Source organism: Gasterosteus aculeatus, chromosome 2 (assembly GCF_964276395.1).
Source record: "Gasterosteus aculeatus chromosome 2, fGasAcu3.hap1.1, whole genome shotgun sequence".
NCBI classification, from domain to species: domain Eukaryota; kingdom Metazoa; phylum Chordata; class Actinopteri; order Perciformes; family Gasterosteidae; genus Gasterosteus; species Gasterosteus aculeatus.
The window spans coordinates 8,872,737-8,891,956 of record NC_135689.1 but is presented as its reverse complement, the minus strand read 5'-3'; the positions used below and the strand labels follow the sequence as shown (position 1 = coordinate 8,891,956).

Below are 19,220 nucleotides of genomic sequence, written 5' to 3'. Positions count from 1 at the left end.
TCTATGCACAGCATAACTCAATTACTGGGTCTGACCACATTCATTTTAAGTGAGACACTACATTTTGTAGATAATTATATCGAGTCCATAAATGCTCAATATAATTATTTAATATAATACTATAAAAGGAGCTGTACATAGGTAACCCCAATTTTTATTTTACATCCAGTATTTTCTACACTTAATATACATTTTGTAGCTTTTACTGAATGGATATTCATTCACTGTTTGTACAGCAGCCATTTTCTCTAGTTTATTGTTATTTGGGATACTTAACCAAGAATGTGTTTTTTTTCAGATTGCTCAAATTAGTTTGATGTTCCTTTTTCTTTTGTTATATTGATAGTTCAGTACTCTGAACCATAAATGATCTCTGCCCACTTTTCTTCTCATACATGCTTCTTCTCTGTGACTTAACATGACATATTAGTTATAAATATCTAGCGTTCAAGTGGATGATGAATTTCATGATGATAAAAAAGTTTTCTAATCTGATTTAAAAGTGACATTCCACCTATTTGACATTTAAAAGTTTGTTTTCAGGGCTTGAAACATTATATAAAGCCTTTAGCAGCAGCGGCCGGACTCCGAGCTCGTTAAAGACAACGTTTGGGAGCTTACCAGACTGTTACCAGCTCCCCAGCTTTGCTTTTCATTTTGAAATAGAAGACGCTTTGACAAAAGAGGCTCTGAAGCAACAGAAACATTTATTGTACAACAGTGTATCATTTACTTTATTTACCCACACATTGGCCTGACAGACACAAACATTGTCCATGCTAAGAACAGAAGACCTCTAAGTCCCTACGCACTGTGTGTATATACAGCAGGTCTGTCCTTTTGCCACTTCATTGTCAAAATAGTTCACATCTAGAATTCTATACATCCCCGTGGCAAAAAAACTAGTTGTTAATAGATTATTAAAAACATAATAAAATAAATAAAATAATGCTTTGATATCAATATCATCTGGTCGCTGTATTTACTTATTTATTTGACATTGTTTTCGATCCGACGATGGAAGTTTCTAGACTCCAGGTTTATGTGTCTCAGGCTTCTGCCTCCACTCACTCAGACACTGCTGCATGTTTGGTCAATAGAAGAAAAATTGCAAAAAAGTAAAAGGAGGGATTTTAACAATGGGGCATTTCAGTGAACACACAACATGACGCACAAAACTAATCAAGTTAAATCTGATTTAAAAAGAGCACCTTCGAATTTCATAACAACTATAAAAATTATTTTCAATCCTTAATTGGAGTCCAAAAGCTGAGTTACAAACTTTAATACTACAACAAGGAATGAAAATCAGATTTAAGGAGCCTGTTTTGAACTGTTAAAATACGTCGACTATTCTTTTAGCTTCAAACTCTTTTCTTTTACTTATTATGAAGTTTGCTGAAAACAATTGAAATTTGCAATTCGACGTTTGGAAGATAATTTTTTCATTAGCTGATATTGCACCGTCTCCTGATATGTATAAATACATAATGAACAAAGTGTTTGATTAAGAAATTAAAGGAAATACATTGAATAGATTAGCCTGGCTGGTTCAATTACAACATAAATCAAAACTGTTGACACCAACAACCACAGTGTTCCTATATGTCATCATCTAGCAGAGTGGAGTGCAACTTGTGTGTGACAAATCAAGAAACGCTACAAAAGAGTTAAGTTAATAAGTGTTATTATGGAAAATAAGATCCTACATAAGCGTCCTGCTTATGGTTAACTGCTCTTCATTTGTTATGAGGATGAAATAATCTACTTTTGCCACATCAACAAATAAGACTTTTGATATCAATATCCTCCCTTCATTAACAACATAAATGAAAAAATAAAAATAAATGAAAAGCAATTCTACAGAGACGAATAGAAGAAAAAGTACAGTGACGTAAAACCTAGACAGACTTTAAAACAACATTTACAGCATTTTTACTTTCTCACAAAAAAATGAAAACCTAAAAATACACAAAAAGTGGGTTCAATCAGTTTACATATGCATGTTCCTCCAGATGACACCAACAGGTTACTAATGTACAACGTTGTACTCCGTAATATCTCATCTAAGAACACTGGCTCCCACTGCACATGCACAGCTTCCAAAAGTCAGTCCTTCGTGTGCGGAGGAGAGAGAGGACCAAGACGGCGACTTCTGTGAAGGGAGAAGAGGACGAGGAGGACGCGGAGGACCATGGCGAATCTACAACGAAGTGACGTCACTAAGTATTACTGCTTCTACCGAGAAACTGAAGCAATATGATAATCTTTCTCAAGATTGATCCAAGTTCAATTGTGACGGCACCCGATGCCAGTGAGTGACAGCTGCCCTCTTCCACACACACACACACACACACACACACACACACACACACACACACACACACACACACACACACACACACACACACACACACACACACACACACACACACACACACACACACACACACACACACACACACACACACGGGCTCTGTTGACGTCCACATGGGTGTCGAAGACAAATAAACGAACCCTGATCAAAGCCTTGAGCAGAAACACTTTGAAAGTTGCTCTTTACACTACGAGTGGTGATTATTTTTACCTCTTCGGATATTCAGAGTCGCAGCTCCCTCAAGTTGATGTTCTTCCCTCAAGTTGTAAATGAACAGGGACATAATCACTGAAACTGGCGACGCCCCAATGAGGTTCCCCAACGAGCTAAAAGGAGACGGCTTGGTTCTCATCCACAAGCAGGAAGTTCTTGACACCAAGGGTGAAAGACTTGGATGACGCGTCAAAAAATGTTTTCCTTGAATGCGTTGCATAAACTTCCACTTGGCAAGTATGTGAGATGGCAAACTTACTACAGCACATAAGAGTCAAATAAAGTCTAAAACAGAGCGATACCGAATTCTGTTTCTATTACAAGCTCTTCTCATTTTCTTACCGCTTACATATCCATAGTTTCTCCGCTCACCTCCTCTCCCTGTCCCTCAAACCTGAGATGGGAGTGAAGGACGTCTCGGTTTGTAAGTTTGCATCATAACCTTTGGGCCGGCCTAGCAGATATGGGCAGACGACGGAATGTACCCGCACATTGCACGTGTAGGTCCCCCACGCTTTGGCACCGCTCAGAGCCCGACACACATGCACTGTAGTACGGAAGAAAATAGACGTAATGCTTCTGGTGGTCTTACTCTTGGATAGAGTTAAAACGAGAAACGAAGCACGTCCTGTGTAGACACGCAGTCAACGACGCGACATGTACCCTCCCCCCCTCCCCGAAAAAGTATAATTGTGAAAAGTCACTGCATATTGTTAGTGTTTAATATCTGGCCGGATTCATCCTTAACTCAAACTGAATTAACTACATTTTAGTTAGCCACATGGTTGCTCAAAAACTCCTGACTTGAGTTTGCAGACAGACATCATTTATAAGCTCAATCCTTTTTTCTCTCTCGTAATTTTTTAATGTAAAGAAAAAGCAGTCCTAGCTTCCAGCTCGCAAGGTATTAAGTGAATGTGTCCCTATGTCTAGCCTACTAATGTAAGATTAACTATGAGCTCCTCTGTTGCTCTGGAAAATCATGAAGAAATACACAATCCTGTCTAAATTATTTTGTTTCCTCCCTTCTCCCTTCACTTCACATGAATAATAAAATGAATGTGAATCAAACGGTAAATGGCCGACTGTGAGAGATGCTATCTAGTATCTGCTGGTGTGTGTTTGTGTTATGGATTGGTGCTATAGCTGTGGTTACTTGTCGGTTGCTGCTGTGTGTGTGTGACTGTGTGTGTCTAGTATGCGTCGGTTCTGTAGCTTTGGTGGGCATCAGAGGTGAGCTGAGTGTTTTCTGTGGCTGAGGATGGCTGCACCATGACGGGGTCACCACCATCTGGGGAGGACACACACACAGACATATTAGAACACATGCTAACCAAAAGTATAAATGCAACAAACAAAAAAAGTTTCCGTTCCTTGCATAAACACATTTCACAAATAAGAACAAGTATAAGAATACACATTGAATTGGAATATCAATAGGTTGGACAAATGCACAGTGTGTCATCACCCATCATAATCCACTAGAAAAACAGACAAATACTCTTAATTTAAATCAATAATACAAGTAATGTAACAAGGATCCAAATGCCAGAATACGCAGATTTTTATTTGATGCACATTTTAGTAAAGACCTTGAGCTCCACACTGCACTTCCTGGTTATTTTATACTTAGATGTTTACTAAGTACAATCAGACGGGGTTAGACGTAAATATTGTATTTCGTCCAACCCAATATCATAATATTAAAGTGTTGCATATTTTATGGTCTAAATAAATATCACGTAGACATTCATAACACACGTGGTTGATAAGTGCTGTGTTTTTCTTCGGTATCGGCTCTCACCTCTTTCGTCAGCGGTCATCTGGGCCTCCAGGTCCTCGGGGGAGACGTAGAACTCCGGCTCCTGGTCCATTGGCGGTCGAGGTTTACATTTACCGCAGCAACAGTTACAGCAACAGCACAGGCAACAGCAGCAGTAACAGCCCGTGGATAGGCAGCAGAAGACGAACAAGGCCTGTGGGAGGAAAAAGGGAGACTTATAACAACTGAGCTGATGAAGGCCCACAAGGACTCGGCAGAGCAAAGGAGAGCCACAATTATCACTGAATCCTTATTATACACTGATGTTAAAATAATGTATTCTCAAAACATGTCCATCAGAAAACAGGTGAAAGCAAGTTATGTGCTGTGAGTTAAAATAACAAATCTATCATCTATCTATCATCATCAGGATCATTTTGATGCTGATCCTCCGGTCATTGTCAGAAGTTCTTTTAAGGCAATACGTAAATATACCAGTACTTGGAAGGGCCAATAAAGTTGATCATAAATATAAAGATCGTACCTTCGCCCACCAGCTGGACAGAACAAAGTAGGTGTTGACGTTCTCTTCTCCAAACTGCTCCGCCACGTAGAGCCCCAGAGAGCCGTATTTGTCGTAGATGTTCTTCTTGGTCCCGTCGCTGAGGATTGAGTGGGCGTTGTTTATTTCCTTAAACTTCTCAGCTGCATCCGGGTTGTCCGGGTTCTTGTCGGGGTGAAACTTCAATGCTAGTTTCCTGTAAAGTAAAATGATACAAATAAATAAAAGGTCATGTTAGCAATGTTTTCTCTACTATGCTGTTTTTAATTCACGTACAGCACAAGAGGTAAACAAGTGTCACAATAGCTCTCTAACACAGCAAAAATTGTGACTGTGTTCGAATCCCCTTTTCTCATTGAAAAATGCTTTCAAGTCAAAAATGTGTTGAGGGAAAATCCCACTCTCTAATACCAGGCTGGTTATGGGACATCATTGGGGGTTATGGTCATCGGATCGACCCCCGAAAGTAAATCTTAGGTAGCTCTTCTTAACATCGACTATGTAGCAATCTTCTTCTCTTCTAACCGCTATATGACTTGCACTCAACTCGGGAGCTTATCAAGATTCTGAAAGCATCATTAAAAGCCACCTGGATCTTTTTCATTTTTGCCTTTCTATACTTGCACCACGAGAGGGCTGTAAAGAGTCTATACTAGCAGGCTCTGAAGACAGCGGTCTTCCCTGCGCTTAGTAACAGGCCTTTGGTCCCCTCTAGTGGTGCCACGTTAAAAGCAATATCAAAGATGGACTATGTGGCTGTTGCATGACTACATTCCCGTCATAAAGTGTGGGCAGTAGGTGTGGGGAATATTAACGCATACCTGTAGGATTTCTTGATGTCCTCCGTCGTTGCAGACTTATCAACTCCCAGCACGGCGTACAGCGAATCTCCTGATGTGGAGAGAGATCTCTGCCTCTGCTGCTCCATGGCGTCGCTCGCTCGATCCTTCTCTCACGCGCACTCAGCCTCTCACCTGGTCGGGTAGGAAGAAAGACAAGAGGACAAAGAGGTTGGTAAACTAATCTACAACGAGTTGCATGGGTACAGTAGGCCTTCCTGCTGCAGTGAAAGTTAGACTTTAGACAGTTTCTCCTGGCTCAGGTAACCGAACCAGGTAAATAATAATAATAATAATTAGCCAGTGTAGAGTATGTAGGATGGGTGTTATGTGCTCATGTATCCGGACTCTCATCAGGATCCTGGCAGCGCTGTTTTGTAGAGCGGTTTCTGCATGTTCTTGTCAGTGATCTCACAGTAGTCCAGTCTTGTGCAGATAAAACGAGCTTCTCTGCATCTGAAAGGGCTAAAGTGGGGCGGAGTTTGGAGATGTTTTTGAGATAATAAAAAAGGAGACTTTGCGCAAGTGAGAGAAGGACGTCAGAGTGCGAATGTTGTTGATCTTGGATTTGAAAAAGTCAATGAAGCTGTCAATGCTCCCCTGTAGGCCTCATTTGAAGAGGAGGACTGTGGCTGCAGGAGATGATTTATGGTGGAAAAAAAGCTGTTTGCCGTTGCCGGGGTCTTTATGGATTAGGCTGGAATAAACAGTGAGTGAGCATCTTTAATCGAGTTGGTGTAGGCCCTTTGATGCTCACAGAAAGCCTGTTTATGGAAAGTTAGTGTCACAGCGTCGTTCCAGGACACGACCAGCTGTTTTTATTTCGTGCAGCTCATGTGTGAACCGGGGAGCGGCGTGTGAGAAATGTTGAAATGAGTTTTTCACTTGGACATTTATAGAGAAGACACGCTGGCTTTATGCAGGAGGAATATTTTTAGAGAACGTCATGTTTTATGAGCTCTGAAATTAGCAGGAAGTGATAATTGAAAGAAACAGAAACGTATCCTTTCATACCGATTAGGCTGCATATTCGCCCCCGTGTTATAGCGGTAGGGGAAACAGTGCTTTTGATGGTGTTATAAACTATCACACAGACACTCAAAGCTTCGTTAGACAACTTCAATAGAAACGTAAAAAGTACTTTGGAAAATAAGTCAATTTTGTTGTCAAAGCTCATGTAGATGTTCTGAAATATACGTGCATTTGTGCTAAAGCAATTGGTGGACGCCGGAAGGCGATGCATGTAAATAGTTGAAGGAGTGGAAGGAGATCAGCAGTCAGGAGGACACGATAAATAAGCACAGCTAATCCACACACTGTGGTCTACAGCGCTTATGTACAGCAGGCTCCGTGAAGCGCTAATTAGATTCAACCACACCACTACAAGCCGGAAGAGAGAGATATAAACTACACATATTTACTTGCAAACGTGTAGTTTATGTACGTCGATGTAAAGGCTTAAACGTTTTGAATCGATGAAAGGAATCCATTCCCCGAGCTGTGAACTGGGCAGCAGCGGAGCACTGAGCCGGTGCGACAGCAGGTGCATGGGGGCCAGCAGGCTTAGAGACCACATAAGCCTTTTCACCTACACACGTTCGCTTGGACTAGTATGCCAGACTTAAATTAAAAGGAAAGTAAGCTGCGTGGCCTCGTCAACACCAGACTGGAAGCGTTCCGGTGAGAAGTTATCACGTTATTTATCTTTCATCCGCTCCACGCGGCCATGAGGGGTTTGACCATACAGGCATTCTTCACAGCTGGTTTTGCATGTATAATATTTAGTAAATTGAATTAAACATGCACTGGAATGAGCCCTTAACAATGAACTTATGTATATTTTTGTGTGCTTTTACTGATCCTCCAGTCAGTGCACTTGATGGTTGCCTCTTGCTTACCAAACTATAGTCACACCATAGAGACCAGTTCACTGAAAGAGGGAACAGGGGCAAGGAAGGATGGGCATAGAATTTGATTGACATGTCTTCTCCTCATTGGTTAGTTCTTTGGCGGCACTCATTGATTCCTCTTCGTTGTTAAAAACCCTGCAATTTAATATATTATCAAATTAAAATTGAGAACTGTATTCAAAATGTAAACTATAAGTTGTATTCAGTTATGTTAACCAAAGCAAAGAAGGGCTGTAGCAGATTTTTAGACTTTTTAATTTATTTTTTTTATTGGGGTTTTCAAGCAAATGTTGTCATCATATGACTTCGGCCGTGGAAAATGATATTATTTGTTATTGTGGTTACATGAGTGTAATGTATAGTGTTTTTGATTGACAATTGAAAATTTAGCAAAATTGTTTATAAAACTCCCAAAATACTTAATGAAGCAGAACGTGTTGTGAATTGTTGGATAAGACAAGCTAGAAAAGATCCAAAGCAGTACCTACTGGACAGCAATATGAATATATGCTGGTACCACTGGTGGAAGGAGGGGGCTGCTTCCTCTCACACACCATCTAATTTTACAAGAATTTTTAGATTTCAAAAATGTGAAAATAAATAAAAAGGGCACATCAGGCTGCTAAATATATTATTACGGTAGTTCTCATTAGTGTGTCAGCCATTCATCTCAGTAAAGGCTTTTAAAAAGGCACCAGATGGCAGCTGTTGCAGCCCCACAATAGCTCCACAACACCACCCTGCTAACAAGATCACACACAACACCTTCCTCAGCCCCGCCCACTGCTGGTCCTCTGATTGACCAGTCACAACAAAGATTCACCACCAACGTGTTTCACCACAACGATACGTGCGTTTCATCTTCACTGCAAAGATTGTCAACGTAGTAAAACACTGCGCTAGTGTTTGTGGGGAATTGGCCATTCACAGGAACAAACAGACTGGAAAGATTAGCCACACGGTGTGAGCAGGGGAAGCATATGGCCTGTGTCTCAGAGAGAGGGGGGGCTGGGGTGTGCGATGTGTGTGGAGTGTTTTCCACAGCACAGTCGCACTTTTCATGTCATTCATTGGAGGATTTTCCGTGAGCGTGTAACACGTATAAATGCATACACTGCATGCACTTTCATTTAAAACAGGTTGCTTTCCTTTAATATTATGTAGGTTCTCACCATCCAACTGCAGTAAAATAAATAAATAAATTCGCCAACAAGCAGAAGTATATAACATCTTCTATCACAATGGTTTATGCTGTGGTATCATTAGACATCATTACCAATACCGTACAACAGTCTTTCACTGCCTGTGCTCAGAACCAGAGGGAAAAAACAGCACTGTGTGAGCATCAGCCCAGATGTTACAAGCTGTGTACCATCGGTTAGGCTTTCTATGCTGTCAACTCACTGTCACTTGCCGAGGGCTTGATTGAAAACACCAGGAACTTGAAAGCAGAAGTAAAAGCAGAGTAGCGCGAGGGAATGATGGGTCAAAAAGTGAAAATGCAACAAATTCTCGTTCTGAGGGGAGAATTGGCCAATGCGGTTTGAAGATTTTTAGGATAAGGCTGCGGCAAATACAAAGCAGCGCGCCTTCAGGCTGACCATTTGTTTTAAAGTTTATTTTCAATGCTAAATTGCGCAACAGTCCGCACAGAATCTACTATTTCTTACTAACCCAAAAATATCTGAATCTGCAAACATGAGAGAAACTAAACTGAACCACAAAAACAACAGTTACACCAGATATTTACTGATCCCTAACAGATTTTAAATAACACTATAATTCCCAAGTAGGCCTCAGTCATTTGTAGATTTTTAGGACAAAATGATTCATTAGTCAATATTTTATTTCAAATGCCAACTGTTTGGAGAATAGCTGGACGACAGAAAAAGTAGCATCGGTGTTGTTTATGTCACAAGTCCTACTTTAGTTGATTTCACAATTCTGTGCGAAGTATAGCGAGAGAAAAAAACAAACTGTTGTTGCAAATAATGCTGACAAAGATAAACAGGACTAGCTTTCGTTTATGACTGAGAACAAAGGCCCTCATACTAACACAACAATTGCAGCACAACGCTTTGAAAGCCAAAGTCAAGGAAGGGACGGAGTCACCATGAGATGTTTGTGGCACGTTATGAAGAAGAAACAATGTTATAGGGGATTATAATCCCCAGATATAGAGCCATTCTGCCTAAACACCTTTAAGATGATCAAACAACTACATGATGTGCTGCGGTTATGATTGTTTTCTATATGCTACAGTAAGTTAAATTCCTGTTTAATCGGGCAAAACAAGACATTTTAAAAAGTCAACTTGTGCTATAGAAAATGAAAACAAGCCATCCTCACTATATCCTGACATCTCACGCACACAATGACTTCATTATTTGAGAAAATAATCAGAACTAATCGATAAAGGAAATAATGGTGATTTGTGATGCTATTATATTATCAAAACAAAAAACAAGGCTTAATTCTCACAAAAAAACAAAACACAGACAGACGGGGAGGCAGTGATTGTAGTGTGTTCCTTATTCATTGAGATCAGGTGGTGCACACGCACACACACACACAAAAAAGCCATTCCTGCCTAAAAAAATCAATAGACGTAATAAAACCTCAATGCTGCCACTGACACAGTAAACACAGCTGCCACACACATGCAATAAGGGCACAAATGCATTGCACGGGAAAATAAAAAAATAAACTATATTTTTCCCCTTTGCTTTCATTCCCATGAGAGAGCAACATTTCCTATCACTGTCCCCGTAGCAGCTGGAAACATAACTAAGCCCCTTGTACGAGGGTAAGCACAGGAGGGTCCTCTTCTTGTAGCGACTGAAGAACGACGACGAAAACGGTGGAGACAGGAGAGAATGAGACTAAAAGCAGCCGCACAGGCTCCTCTGTATCTGCTGAAAGCAAAACACACACACTTGTATTCTTACGATGGTCATGAACCGCACAACTGCTGGGTGACTGAACCGCGTTGTGGCGTAAAAATATTCCACTTGATAACCGGGACTAGAAAAACCATTTGCATTTGATTTTCCTATCAATATTCTGGACTGTGTTAAAGGCACCTGCATGGTGATCAACTGACAAAGTCTCTTCAAAGCAAATCGCAGATTCAGTTGACATTTACAACAAATGTACATAAACACACCCTCCACGTGCTGCTTTGCCATCAGCCTCTATGTCTTGGCCTCCGGTGCAATGATGCCGAAAAGAGCGAGTGCAGCTCATTAGCTGATGTCCGATCGGCTGTAAACCATCAGCTGCGGGAGCTCAGTCAATGATCACGCTCATGCTAACAGCGCAGGAGAAACCATTAAAGCGAGGACGCGCTGAGGTGCACTGAGCAAACTCTGGCTGCATGTACACTTTGTAGAGCGGTCCAACACAGTTTAGTTGCCAGCTTCGGTTCATGTGAACTCCCTGTGAGGTGATTACAATAAATGATATACGTGGCGGTAATGACAGCAACGAGGAGGATAAACGAAGGTTGTGATGTCACAGAACTGCCACTGGTCCTAAGTGGGTAGAAGTTGGCACGCATTTGATTATAATAGAACATCTATTAAACGGATTGTAATATTTATTTGTATTCAGGAGGGATGAGGTTGATTATTCCCCTCGATAGTTGACCGAATCATTTCATTATAAAAAAAGACAATGTTTTTTCTTTTTTTCACTGAACGTTGACACAGCGTATTCTCCAAAAAATGACTAAACTATTTGGATGTTTTACTTTCAACATCATTGTCAGGATAAATGTCTAAAATTGTATCGGAAAACATCATCCAAAAACTACAGGGCAAAATGCGTGGTTGCCCTTGGGCAAGGCACAACGTGTCTGTTGGCTCAGTGCTTAATAAAAGCTCAGCTCGGCTGTAACTGTGAAGCCAACGCTTCCAAAAATACTGTTCCATAGAGTCCCAACAATGATGGTGTTATAACATAATCAACACGTTTGCTGGGAAACTTTCACATTATTATGCACCATTCAGCGGAAATCAGTACTTTAAACCGAAACACGCATAATCCACCGCAGCACATCTGATGTTGAATCACAGTCCAAGTCAAGAGAGGATGACAGACAGGCAGGGTGGGGGGGTCAGCGTGATGAAGATGGAACGACAGAGGTAGACGGGGGTGGAGGGGTGGACGGTGGTGTCGGGCACACAGAGATGGAGTGACAGGAGGAGAGAAAGGATCGGTTCAGGTGAGAAAGACATGGAGACGAAAGTGGGAAGCAACCACAAAATGGGAAGCGAATGTGATTGTTTGACAGCCTCGTGGGACTTTCGATCACAGGACTGTTACACCATCCTGTCGTCATCCTCCAAACACCCATGACCTGAGACATTTAGCACAATCTCAATGTAGAAAAGCTACGTGCTTTGTCATTTAGGAGAAAAGTGGGTTTATGGAGCTTTACAAGTTTGAACTTCAAAAGGTTAGTTGAAAGCCAGATTGGCCAAGTTAAGCTCAACGAATCTTTGGGATCAAGAAGAAGGAAACTGCTGAATAAATGTCTGGTCAAACTATAGTATGTTGGCAAAAAAACACCACAATTTGTGCAGAATGTTTCTTACTAATTGTAAATAGTGTCAATCAAGGTGTTGCTAGTTATTTTATTCATCCGTTATTTATGCAAGGAGACATGATTAATGTCTCCCTGAAAAGGATTATTTTCCTGTATGGAATGCAACACTCACTCCTGTAAGATTCAGCGATTTTTAAACTTATCCTGATGAATATTGGGGTAATATCATGAATCACAATTATTTGGTGAATAATTCTTTTCTTCATGTCACCACCACTGAGCTAAAAGCAGCGGTGTTCATGTTATGAGAAGTATTAAGCCACTTCTCTGATAAGCGATAATGAATCCACAATGAATCAAGTGGTTGTGCAGAGCTCAGTTCATGCAGCAGCTCCTCTAATACAGGTTTAAAATGTCAGACTGAAAATGAACCCTGTCAGCCTTCTACGCAGGGGGGGATACAAATATCACCAAAGTAGGAATCCCAGCTGGGGGATAATTTTAGGTTTTCAAGTGCAGTGACGCTGACAAGACACCGTCACACTGCACCACACAGACAATCCCAGTGACACAAGTAAAGAAATATCACAATGAGTTGGGTAAATCCATATCAAACACAGACCAGAAACAAGTTTATGTTATGTAAAAGGTCCAGTTGTCTAGAGGAAAAATATACACCATTGTTGGGGTGACGAAAACAAAAAGCTTCTTAAAATGCGAGGATGAATGCATGAAGATGTCACTGTGGGCCATGGGAAAGTGTGTTGTGACTCAGGAGATAGAAAAGGTCATCCACTAGTCAAATTATTAGAGCAAACTGTGCCATGGTGATATCAGACAAAATGTCAACTTGTTAAACCCCGATGCCCATCTTCAGTCTGATACCGCATCGATTTTGCTAATTGATCACTTAACAACCAACACATCTACAGGAGATCAAAGGCCACGACAACATATTTGGAGCGGGTGTTGGAAGAGTGGAGAGTGAGTTAAAAATGGTTGTCATGTTTGTCATTAGTCATCCTCCTTCCCAGGCACGGCGGACAACGCTTGTCAATAGCTTGACAATGGCGTGACATTGGCGTGACGTTGGCTCCCAGTGTGGACGGAGTGTGGCAGCAGTGATAATCTCCTCCTCGGCTCTTCTGCTGGTTTTTCCTTGTCTAGGTGTAACGTTATTTGTGTAGAACTGTTTTTACTGAGTCACTAAGGGAAGTGTCCGTACCGATGACATCAATAACCATTACGCAGTAAACTCAAACCGTACACTGATCAGCTGTCACTGAAATGATGGCGATGCAAGAAGTTAATGAATGAAACCATCAAGCATTTGAACACATTATCACTAGTCTCTGAACTCAGAGGGTAGAAACAGCCTGCATGAAATGCATACAGGGCAAACAGGTTGTTCAAGTAAAAACAGCATCACATTTTCCTGGTATCTACACTCAGTTCCATTGTGTACATATGTCATAGTCAAAGTAACACCACTCAAATGGATTGTTCCATTAAAAGCGTAGCTCGGAATTCAGAATGAAGATAAATACAATATCTTTTGATCCAACCGTAGAGTCCGCAGACGTAATGTGGTGAGAGAACATGTGAACAAAGTGATAAAATGCCTGATACAAAACAAAAGCACCATGACTGCAGGTCTTGGTTGATGTATAATTTCCAAGAATACTAAAAGGCAGTTAATGACAAAACCAAAGTGGGTGCAGCAGAGCCCAAACTGCAAGGATAGAATAACGTCTTCAGCATTACATTCATCTTCTGCCATTGACAAACATGCCGCGTGCACTCTCACGCGCCCACCTGCCACTACACACACACATCACGAGAGAAGACCAGCAAAGCAACGAGTGGGGTCCCGTGCGGGACAATACGACGGCAGCAATGTCAACTACTTAACTAGACATTCTTAAACGGCTAATGTCTATTTATATTGGCATACGCGATCAACTAACAAGTGGAAGTTGCACCTGTCTCCCTTTCTCCGATATTACCAGAGACGAGGCGAGATCACAAACACACGAGCCCTTCACTTGGCAACAGACTGCAAATCCGGATTTATCCCGTGGATTCTTTCTCGCAGTCGTCCTCAAGACTGATTAACGTTGACGCTAAATCTGTGGCGTTAGTACCCACGAGAGGCGATATAAATCGATTACGATCCAGCCAACGCCTGCCCGCCCGCCGTCACTGTGTGTTGCTTCGTGACTGGCAAGCGAGAAAGAAAATAACGGTCGGCTCGGGAATAAAAACCCGTGGTTAAAGCGGATAATCTCCAGGCGCCGCATCAAACGGAATCACGCAGCATCCATGTTGGTTAGGATCGCCTGCGCTGGGGGCGATATGCCTGGTTTGAATCACCCAGCTAGCACTTAACGCTAGCTCGCTAACTAATCCAAGGGCAGCAAAGCTGGATTGTGTTAGCCCGCTAGCTCACTGTGTGCGTTTCTTACCTTGTTTCAAGTGTGGCTTCTGGTTGTCTTTAGACTAAGCGTAACGTCAACTCTATTTATATTATACTCTCATTCCAGTTCTGCGTTGCTTTCCGCCGTTGAAACCATTCAAATCGGCCGGTGGAAACAGCCACAGAGCTAACGGCTACACCAGGAAGGAGGCGACTGTCAATCGTAACTGAGCGGAGCGCAGAAACCCTCCCACCGAACCCCCCGCCCCTCTCTTCCAAAGCGCGTTCGCGGGGAGGTGGGCGCGCTCACGACGTGACAGGAAGTCGGGATTGTTGTACGTCGAGAACGTCACAGCATCTTTGCTAGTAGCAACTTAACAAGGAAAAAGTTGATGAAATCTGCCAACACAACTTCAGGTATTTGAACGCGATCCTTTTGTAAACGTCAGCTCCAAGTGTGGTTGCTCGTGTGCAAAGTTGGCAGTTGTTACAAAAATGAATGACTTTTACTCGTTGGATACGTTTGGCCTGCTGCTCATGGGTTTAGCTAAGTCACGGGCTAACGTTAGCATTGATATCCGGCATGACAAAGCCAGAACTGGGCAAAGCTAACGTTTCCTGGCTAACTGCTACTTTTGTTATCTTTGCTAAGAAAAGTATATCTGATTAAAACGAACTGCTCAAAACTCCCGAAACAGTTACATTTAATCACAAAACTATAGTTACGGTCCACTATCAAGTACAAAGTACCGTAACGTTACACGAAATCTAACTTTAATTTCAATCTAACGTTATAACCCAAAGTCACAATTTCTTAGTGCAAACTGTTATGTTAACTGCTACAAGTAACGTTAACTAACTTTGAGTCTAAAGTCCCGGATTCCGTTTTCCGCAAGAATTACATATACAAAAGAGTAACTTATAAAAACTCGTTCATTTCTGTTCTTGTCCACAAATATAAGAAATGACTGCGTTAAGTAACGTTACAATAAATGCTCCAAATCGATGTCTCCTCGTTATAGTTGTTTCTCGTACCAGCAGTTAACCGTCATGCCACAGTGAAACGAACCTGATCCCCTTTTCTTCTCCTGCCTCCAGACTGATTTAACAACGTAATCTCAAGATGTCGTCAGGTGCTCTCTTTCCAAGCCTGGTGAGCGGATCCAGGGGAAGCACCAGCAAATATCTGGTGGAGTTTCGTGCTGGGAAAATGACCCTGAAGGGAAACGTGGTGACACCAGACAAACGCAAGGGCTCCGTATACGTCCAACAGTCTGACGACTCCCTAATTCACTTCTGCTGGAAGGATAGGACATCTGGAAACGTCGACGATGTGAGTAACCGCTTACTATTACTGTGTGACATTAAATAGTTGTCATAATCAGGGACGTTTCTATCACCCCCTCAGACTTTAAAACTATTGTTAAGTATCCAGTGCTTACATTCAAATAAATTTTTGTTTTCAAACAGACAAAAATGCCTCATGCCGTAGTTCCAAGTATTGGGGGTTTGAACATGGCCCTCTGTGGTACTGCTAGGGTCTCTCTTCTTCTGTCATCTAAATAAAACCATTTGTGATCCATTGAGCTTGTATTGTTTTTTTGAGTTCAGTATATATTATAAATATTTATAAAGATTGTTTATTATAGACTATTTTTTAACTGGTTTTGGGTACAATGTTCGTAATACACCCTTTGCTTTTCTATTCATTCTTTATTTGTACATACAAGCGCTTTTCAAACCAGCATGGCGACACATTGCATCTGTATTTAGCTGGACTTCCACAGAGCAAGGACGGTGACCGTATCTCCGCTTTTTTGCAATTGGTTGATGTTGATTTTTTTTTGCTGGCAGAGCAATCTCAGCGTTGTTTTCCGCCGCTCTCTCTTGAATGCTTTTTGTTGTGGTTTTCCTTTACCAGGACCTGATCATCTTTCCCGATGACTGTGAATTCAAGAAGGTGAGCCAGTGCACTACCGGACGTGTCTTTGTGCTGAAGTTCAAGGCTGGATCAAAGAGACTGTTCTTCTGGATGCAGGTGAGAAGAGGAGACCCCTCATCTTCTTTCTAAAGGGAGGAGAAATGGAGTCTGTCTATTTATGTGCAGGTAGATGGATGTTCAATAGAAGGAAACTGAGTGGAAAAATGAAGTGGGAGGCAATAAGAGTGAGGAGCAGAGAATTGTGATTATTATGCGGTGCATGTGGCTGTAATCAGTAAATTAGTCGGCCACACGTTTTCTGGATTTGTTTTTGTCCCGTTTTTATAATCTTTTGTCTAAAAAGATTTACTAATTTGTCATTTTTAAGCAAAGTGATGTTTGTATAATGAAGAAACCGACTGTACAGTTAATATATATTTAATCATCTTCTCGGTTTTGTGAAATTGTTCGTCCATCATCAGACAGGAACAATTTGAAGGTTCAGATCATTTGCGATTGAACGGAACCTGTTAATTTGGTCTGTGGAGAATTCAACTTTTGATTTCAATGAATTCCTGCTTGCATTATTTCCATTAGGAGCCAAAGACGGACAAAGATGATGAGTACTGTCGAAAGGTGAATGAGTACCTGAACAACCCTCCCATTCCTGGAGCGGCAGGAAGCGGAGGCGGCAGCGGGCACGAACTCTCTGCGCTCGCAGGAGAGGGAGGCCTGCAAAACCTGCTGGGAAATATGAGCCACAACCAGCTTATGCAGCTGATCGGACCAACCGGACTGGGAGGACTGGGTAGGTAGCACTGACTAAAATCTTAAATATTTGACACTAACCAAAGCAGAACCTCGTAATATGTTGCACAAGGAAAGTAGCCTAAACATGGTGACAAAGAAGTGTGTGTATATGTGTTAATTGTTTTTTTCAAATACAAATAAGACATCACTTTGGACTCTTTTTGATTTCTTCGTGTTTGTTTAAGGAGGTTTGGGAGCTCTAGCAGGTCCAGGTCTTGCCAACCTGCTGGGCAGTGGAGGACCTGCCACAAGCAGCTCTTCATCCAGGTACACAGATGTAAAAGATGATGTGTAAAAAATACGATGAATTACTTTTGAATATTTATATTACAATAAATAATTCTGTCGTAGCTCTCGTAGCCAATCGGCAGCCGCCACTCCATCATCTGGTGCAGCCCCCAGACTGAGTTCCTCTCAGGCCCCCACTACTCCTGTGACTCCTGCTGCCACAGCTGTTACCCCATCTACTGTTGCTCCTTCCACACCAGGTGAAGTACCGTCATTATGTGTTGGTTCCCGGCCAATTAACAATCAAGAGAAACAAGCTAAATGTCCCCCTTTTTTCTTTTGGATTTTTAACAACTTGCTTTCTTTGCAGCCTCTGCTCAGACCCCACTGGTCCCAGCTTCTGTTGGAAGCCCCGGCTCCCACCAGCCCATCCAGCTCAGTGACCTTCAGAGCATCCTCGCCACCATGAATGTGCCAGCAGCGTCGGCTGCTCAGGGCGCAGCGGGTGAGTGTATAGAACCCACCATCAGGTCATTGGGTGATTTGAGTTACCAAGGGAGCAAATATAAAGAGTAGAAGTTATTCATTTTTATATATTTTTTTACTCAAGATTGTTATCTGCCAATCAGCAGTAAAACTTTTATTTCACACAAAGATGTAACGTATTAATAATCAGCTGCCCGTCTGTTACACCACTGCGAGTCCAAGAGGATGAAATGTAGGGTCAGGATGACTGACTGTGCTCCTCTCCTGTCCTCTAGTGGACCTAGCAAGCATTTGCACCCCGGAGATGATGGCTCCCATCCTGACCAACGCTGCGGTCCAACAGAGGCTCCTGCCGTTCCTCCCCAGTGGAGAAAGTTTACTGCAGAGTGCCGATGAGATCCAGAGCACAATCAACTCACCTCAGTTCCAACAGGTAACGCATGAACACAGAAATTCCAGGAAATAATGGATTGGGGATCCAAAAAAATCCCACACGGTCATGCCCTGTAAGGCATTCAAATACTGTGACACTATGGATTTCCTTACCTTTATAGATATACATCTATATTTTGACTCGCTGTACCTGATTTGAGCTTGTTTAAGTACTGCAGCATGACAGTAGTGAATTAACCCCAGTGACTGTTTTCTCCCTCCTGCAGTCGATGAGTATGTTCAGCAGTGCCTTGGCCTCCGGCCAGCTCGGCCCTCTCATGAGTCAGTTTGGTCTTCCGGCAGAAGCCGTGGACGCCGCCAACAGAGGAGGTGAGACGCGTGCAATGGACAGATGGACTGGGAACACACGTGATTCTCATTTTTTTATATTTTTTCTCAACTTACACATTCTTGTATCTTCCTGTCAGATGTTGAGGCTTTTGCCAAAGCCATGCAGGACAGTAAAGGAGACGGCAAAGCGAAAAAAGACGACGAGGACATGAGTCTGGATTAGAGCTCACACTGCCAACGCGTAGTCAAATCTGAGATCCATTTTGCTTTAAGGCTTTTTCTAAACCCGTTTCCTCTGTAACTATTAAGCCCAAAGTAAGATTTGTTTTCCTTCTTTTGTTATCCTGACTGAGTGTGGAGGCTGTCGGGCTCTTTTGTGATTCACTCTTAATAAAAAAATGATTGGCATTCACAACTTGCCTCC

General features: G+C 42.0%; 2 protein-coding genes across 4 annotated transcripts; one reads left to right on the top strand and one right to left on the bottom strand.

The window, feature by feature from the left end:
* Positions 1–688: 688 nt before the first annotated feature.
* On the bottom strand, positions 689–16,064 carry dnajc5ab (DnaJ (Hsp40) homolog, subfamily C, member 5ab). Of its 2 annotated transcripts, none has more exons than XM_040192283.2 (5): positions 15,698–16,064; positions 5,736–5,888; positions 4,897–5,110; positions 4,395–4,566; positions 689–3,881 (listed from the first exon to the last, which is right to left on the bottom strand). In XM_040192283.2, exons 2-5 carry the CDS (start codon positions 5,840–5,842, stop codon positions 3,784–3,786), a joined length of 591 nt encoding a protein of 196 aa, XP_040048217.1. In that variant the 5' UTR covers positions 5,843–5,888; positions 15,698–16,064; the 3' UTR covers positions 689–3,783. The 2 variants fall into 2 exon arrangements, with proteins under 2 accessions (XP_040048217.1, XP_040048216.1); XM_040192282.2 differs by lacking the exon at positions 15,698–16,064 and adding an exon at positions 14,678–14,877.
* Positions 14,825–19,211, top strand: adrm1 (ADRM1 26S proteasome ubiquitin receptor). 2 transcript variants are annotated; one of them, XM_040192281.2, is made up of 10 exons: positions 14,825–15,045; positions 15,727–15,961; positions 16,550–16,666; positions 17,147–17,357; positions 17,548–17,626; positions 17,711–17,847; positions 17,958–18,092; positions 18,349–18,506; positions 18,733–18,835; positions 18,934–19,211. In XM_040192281.2, the coding sequence occupies exons 2-10, from the start codon at positions 15,752–15,754 to the stop codon at positions 19,017–19,019; spliced, it is 1,236 nt and encodes a 411-aa protein (XP_040048215.1). In that variant the 5' UTR covers positions 14,825–15,045; positions 15,727–15,751; the 3' UTR covers positions 19,020–19,211. The 2 variants fall into 2 exon arrangements, with proteins under 2 accessions (XP_040048215.1, XP_040048213.1); XM_040192279.2 differs by having other exon boundaries at positions 14,919–15,045; positions 17,545–17,626.
* The last annotated feature ends 9 nt before the right edge of the window (positions 19,212–19,220 follow it).

Coding starts and splice junctions, on each gene's coding strand:
- dnajc5ab (XM_040192283.2), bottom strand. CDS start 5,842: ATGGAGCAGCAGAGGCAGAGATCTCTCTCCACATCAGGAGATTCGCTG. Junction 4,567..4,896: donor TGTCCAGCTGGTGGGCGAAG/GTACGATCTTTA, acceptor TTCCTCCCACAG/GCCTTGTTCGTCTTCTGCTG. Junction 3,882..4,394: donor GATGACCGCTGACGAAAGAG/GTGAGAGCCGAT, acceptor TGTCCTCCCCAG/ATGGTGGTGACCCCGTCATG.
- adrm1 (XM_040192279.2), top strand. CDS start 15,752: ATGTCGTCAGGTGCTCTCTTTCCAAGCCTGGTGAGCGGATCCAGGGGA. Junction 15,962..16,549: donor CATCTGGAAACGTCGACGAT/GTGAGTAACCGC, acceptor TTCCTTTACCAG/GACCTGATCATCTTTCCCGA. Junction 17,848..17,957: donor TGTTGCTCCTTCCACACCAG/GTGAAGTACCGT, acceptor CTTTCTTTGCAG/CCTCTGCTCAGACCCCACTG.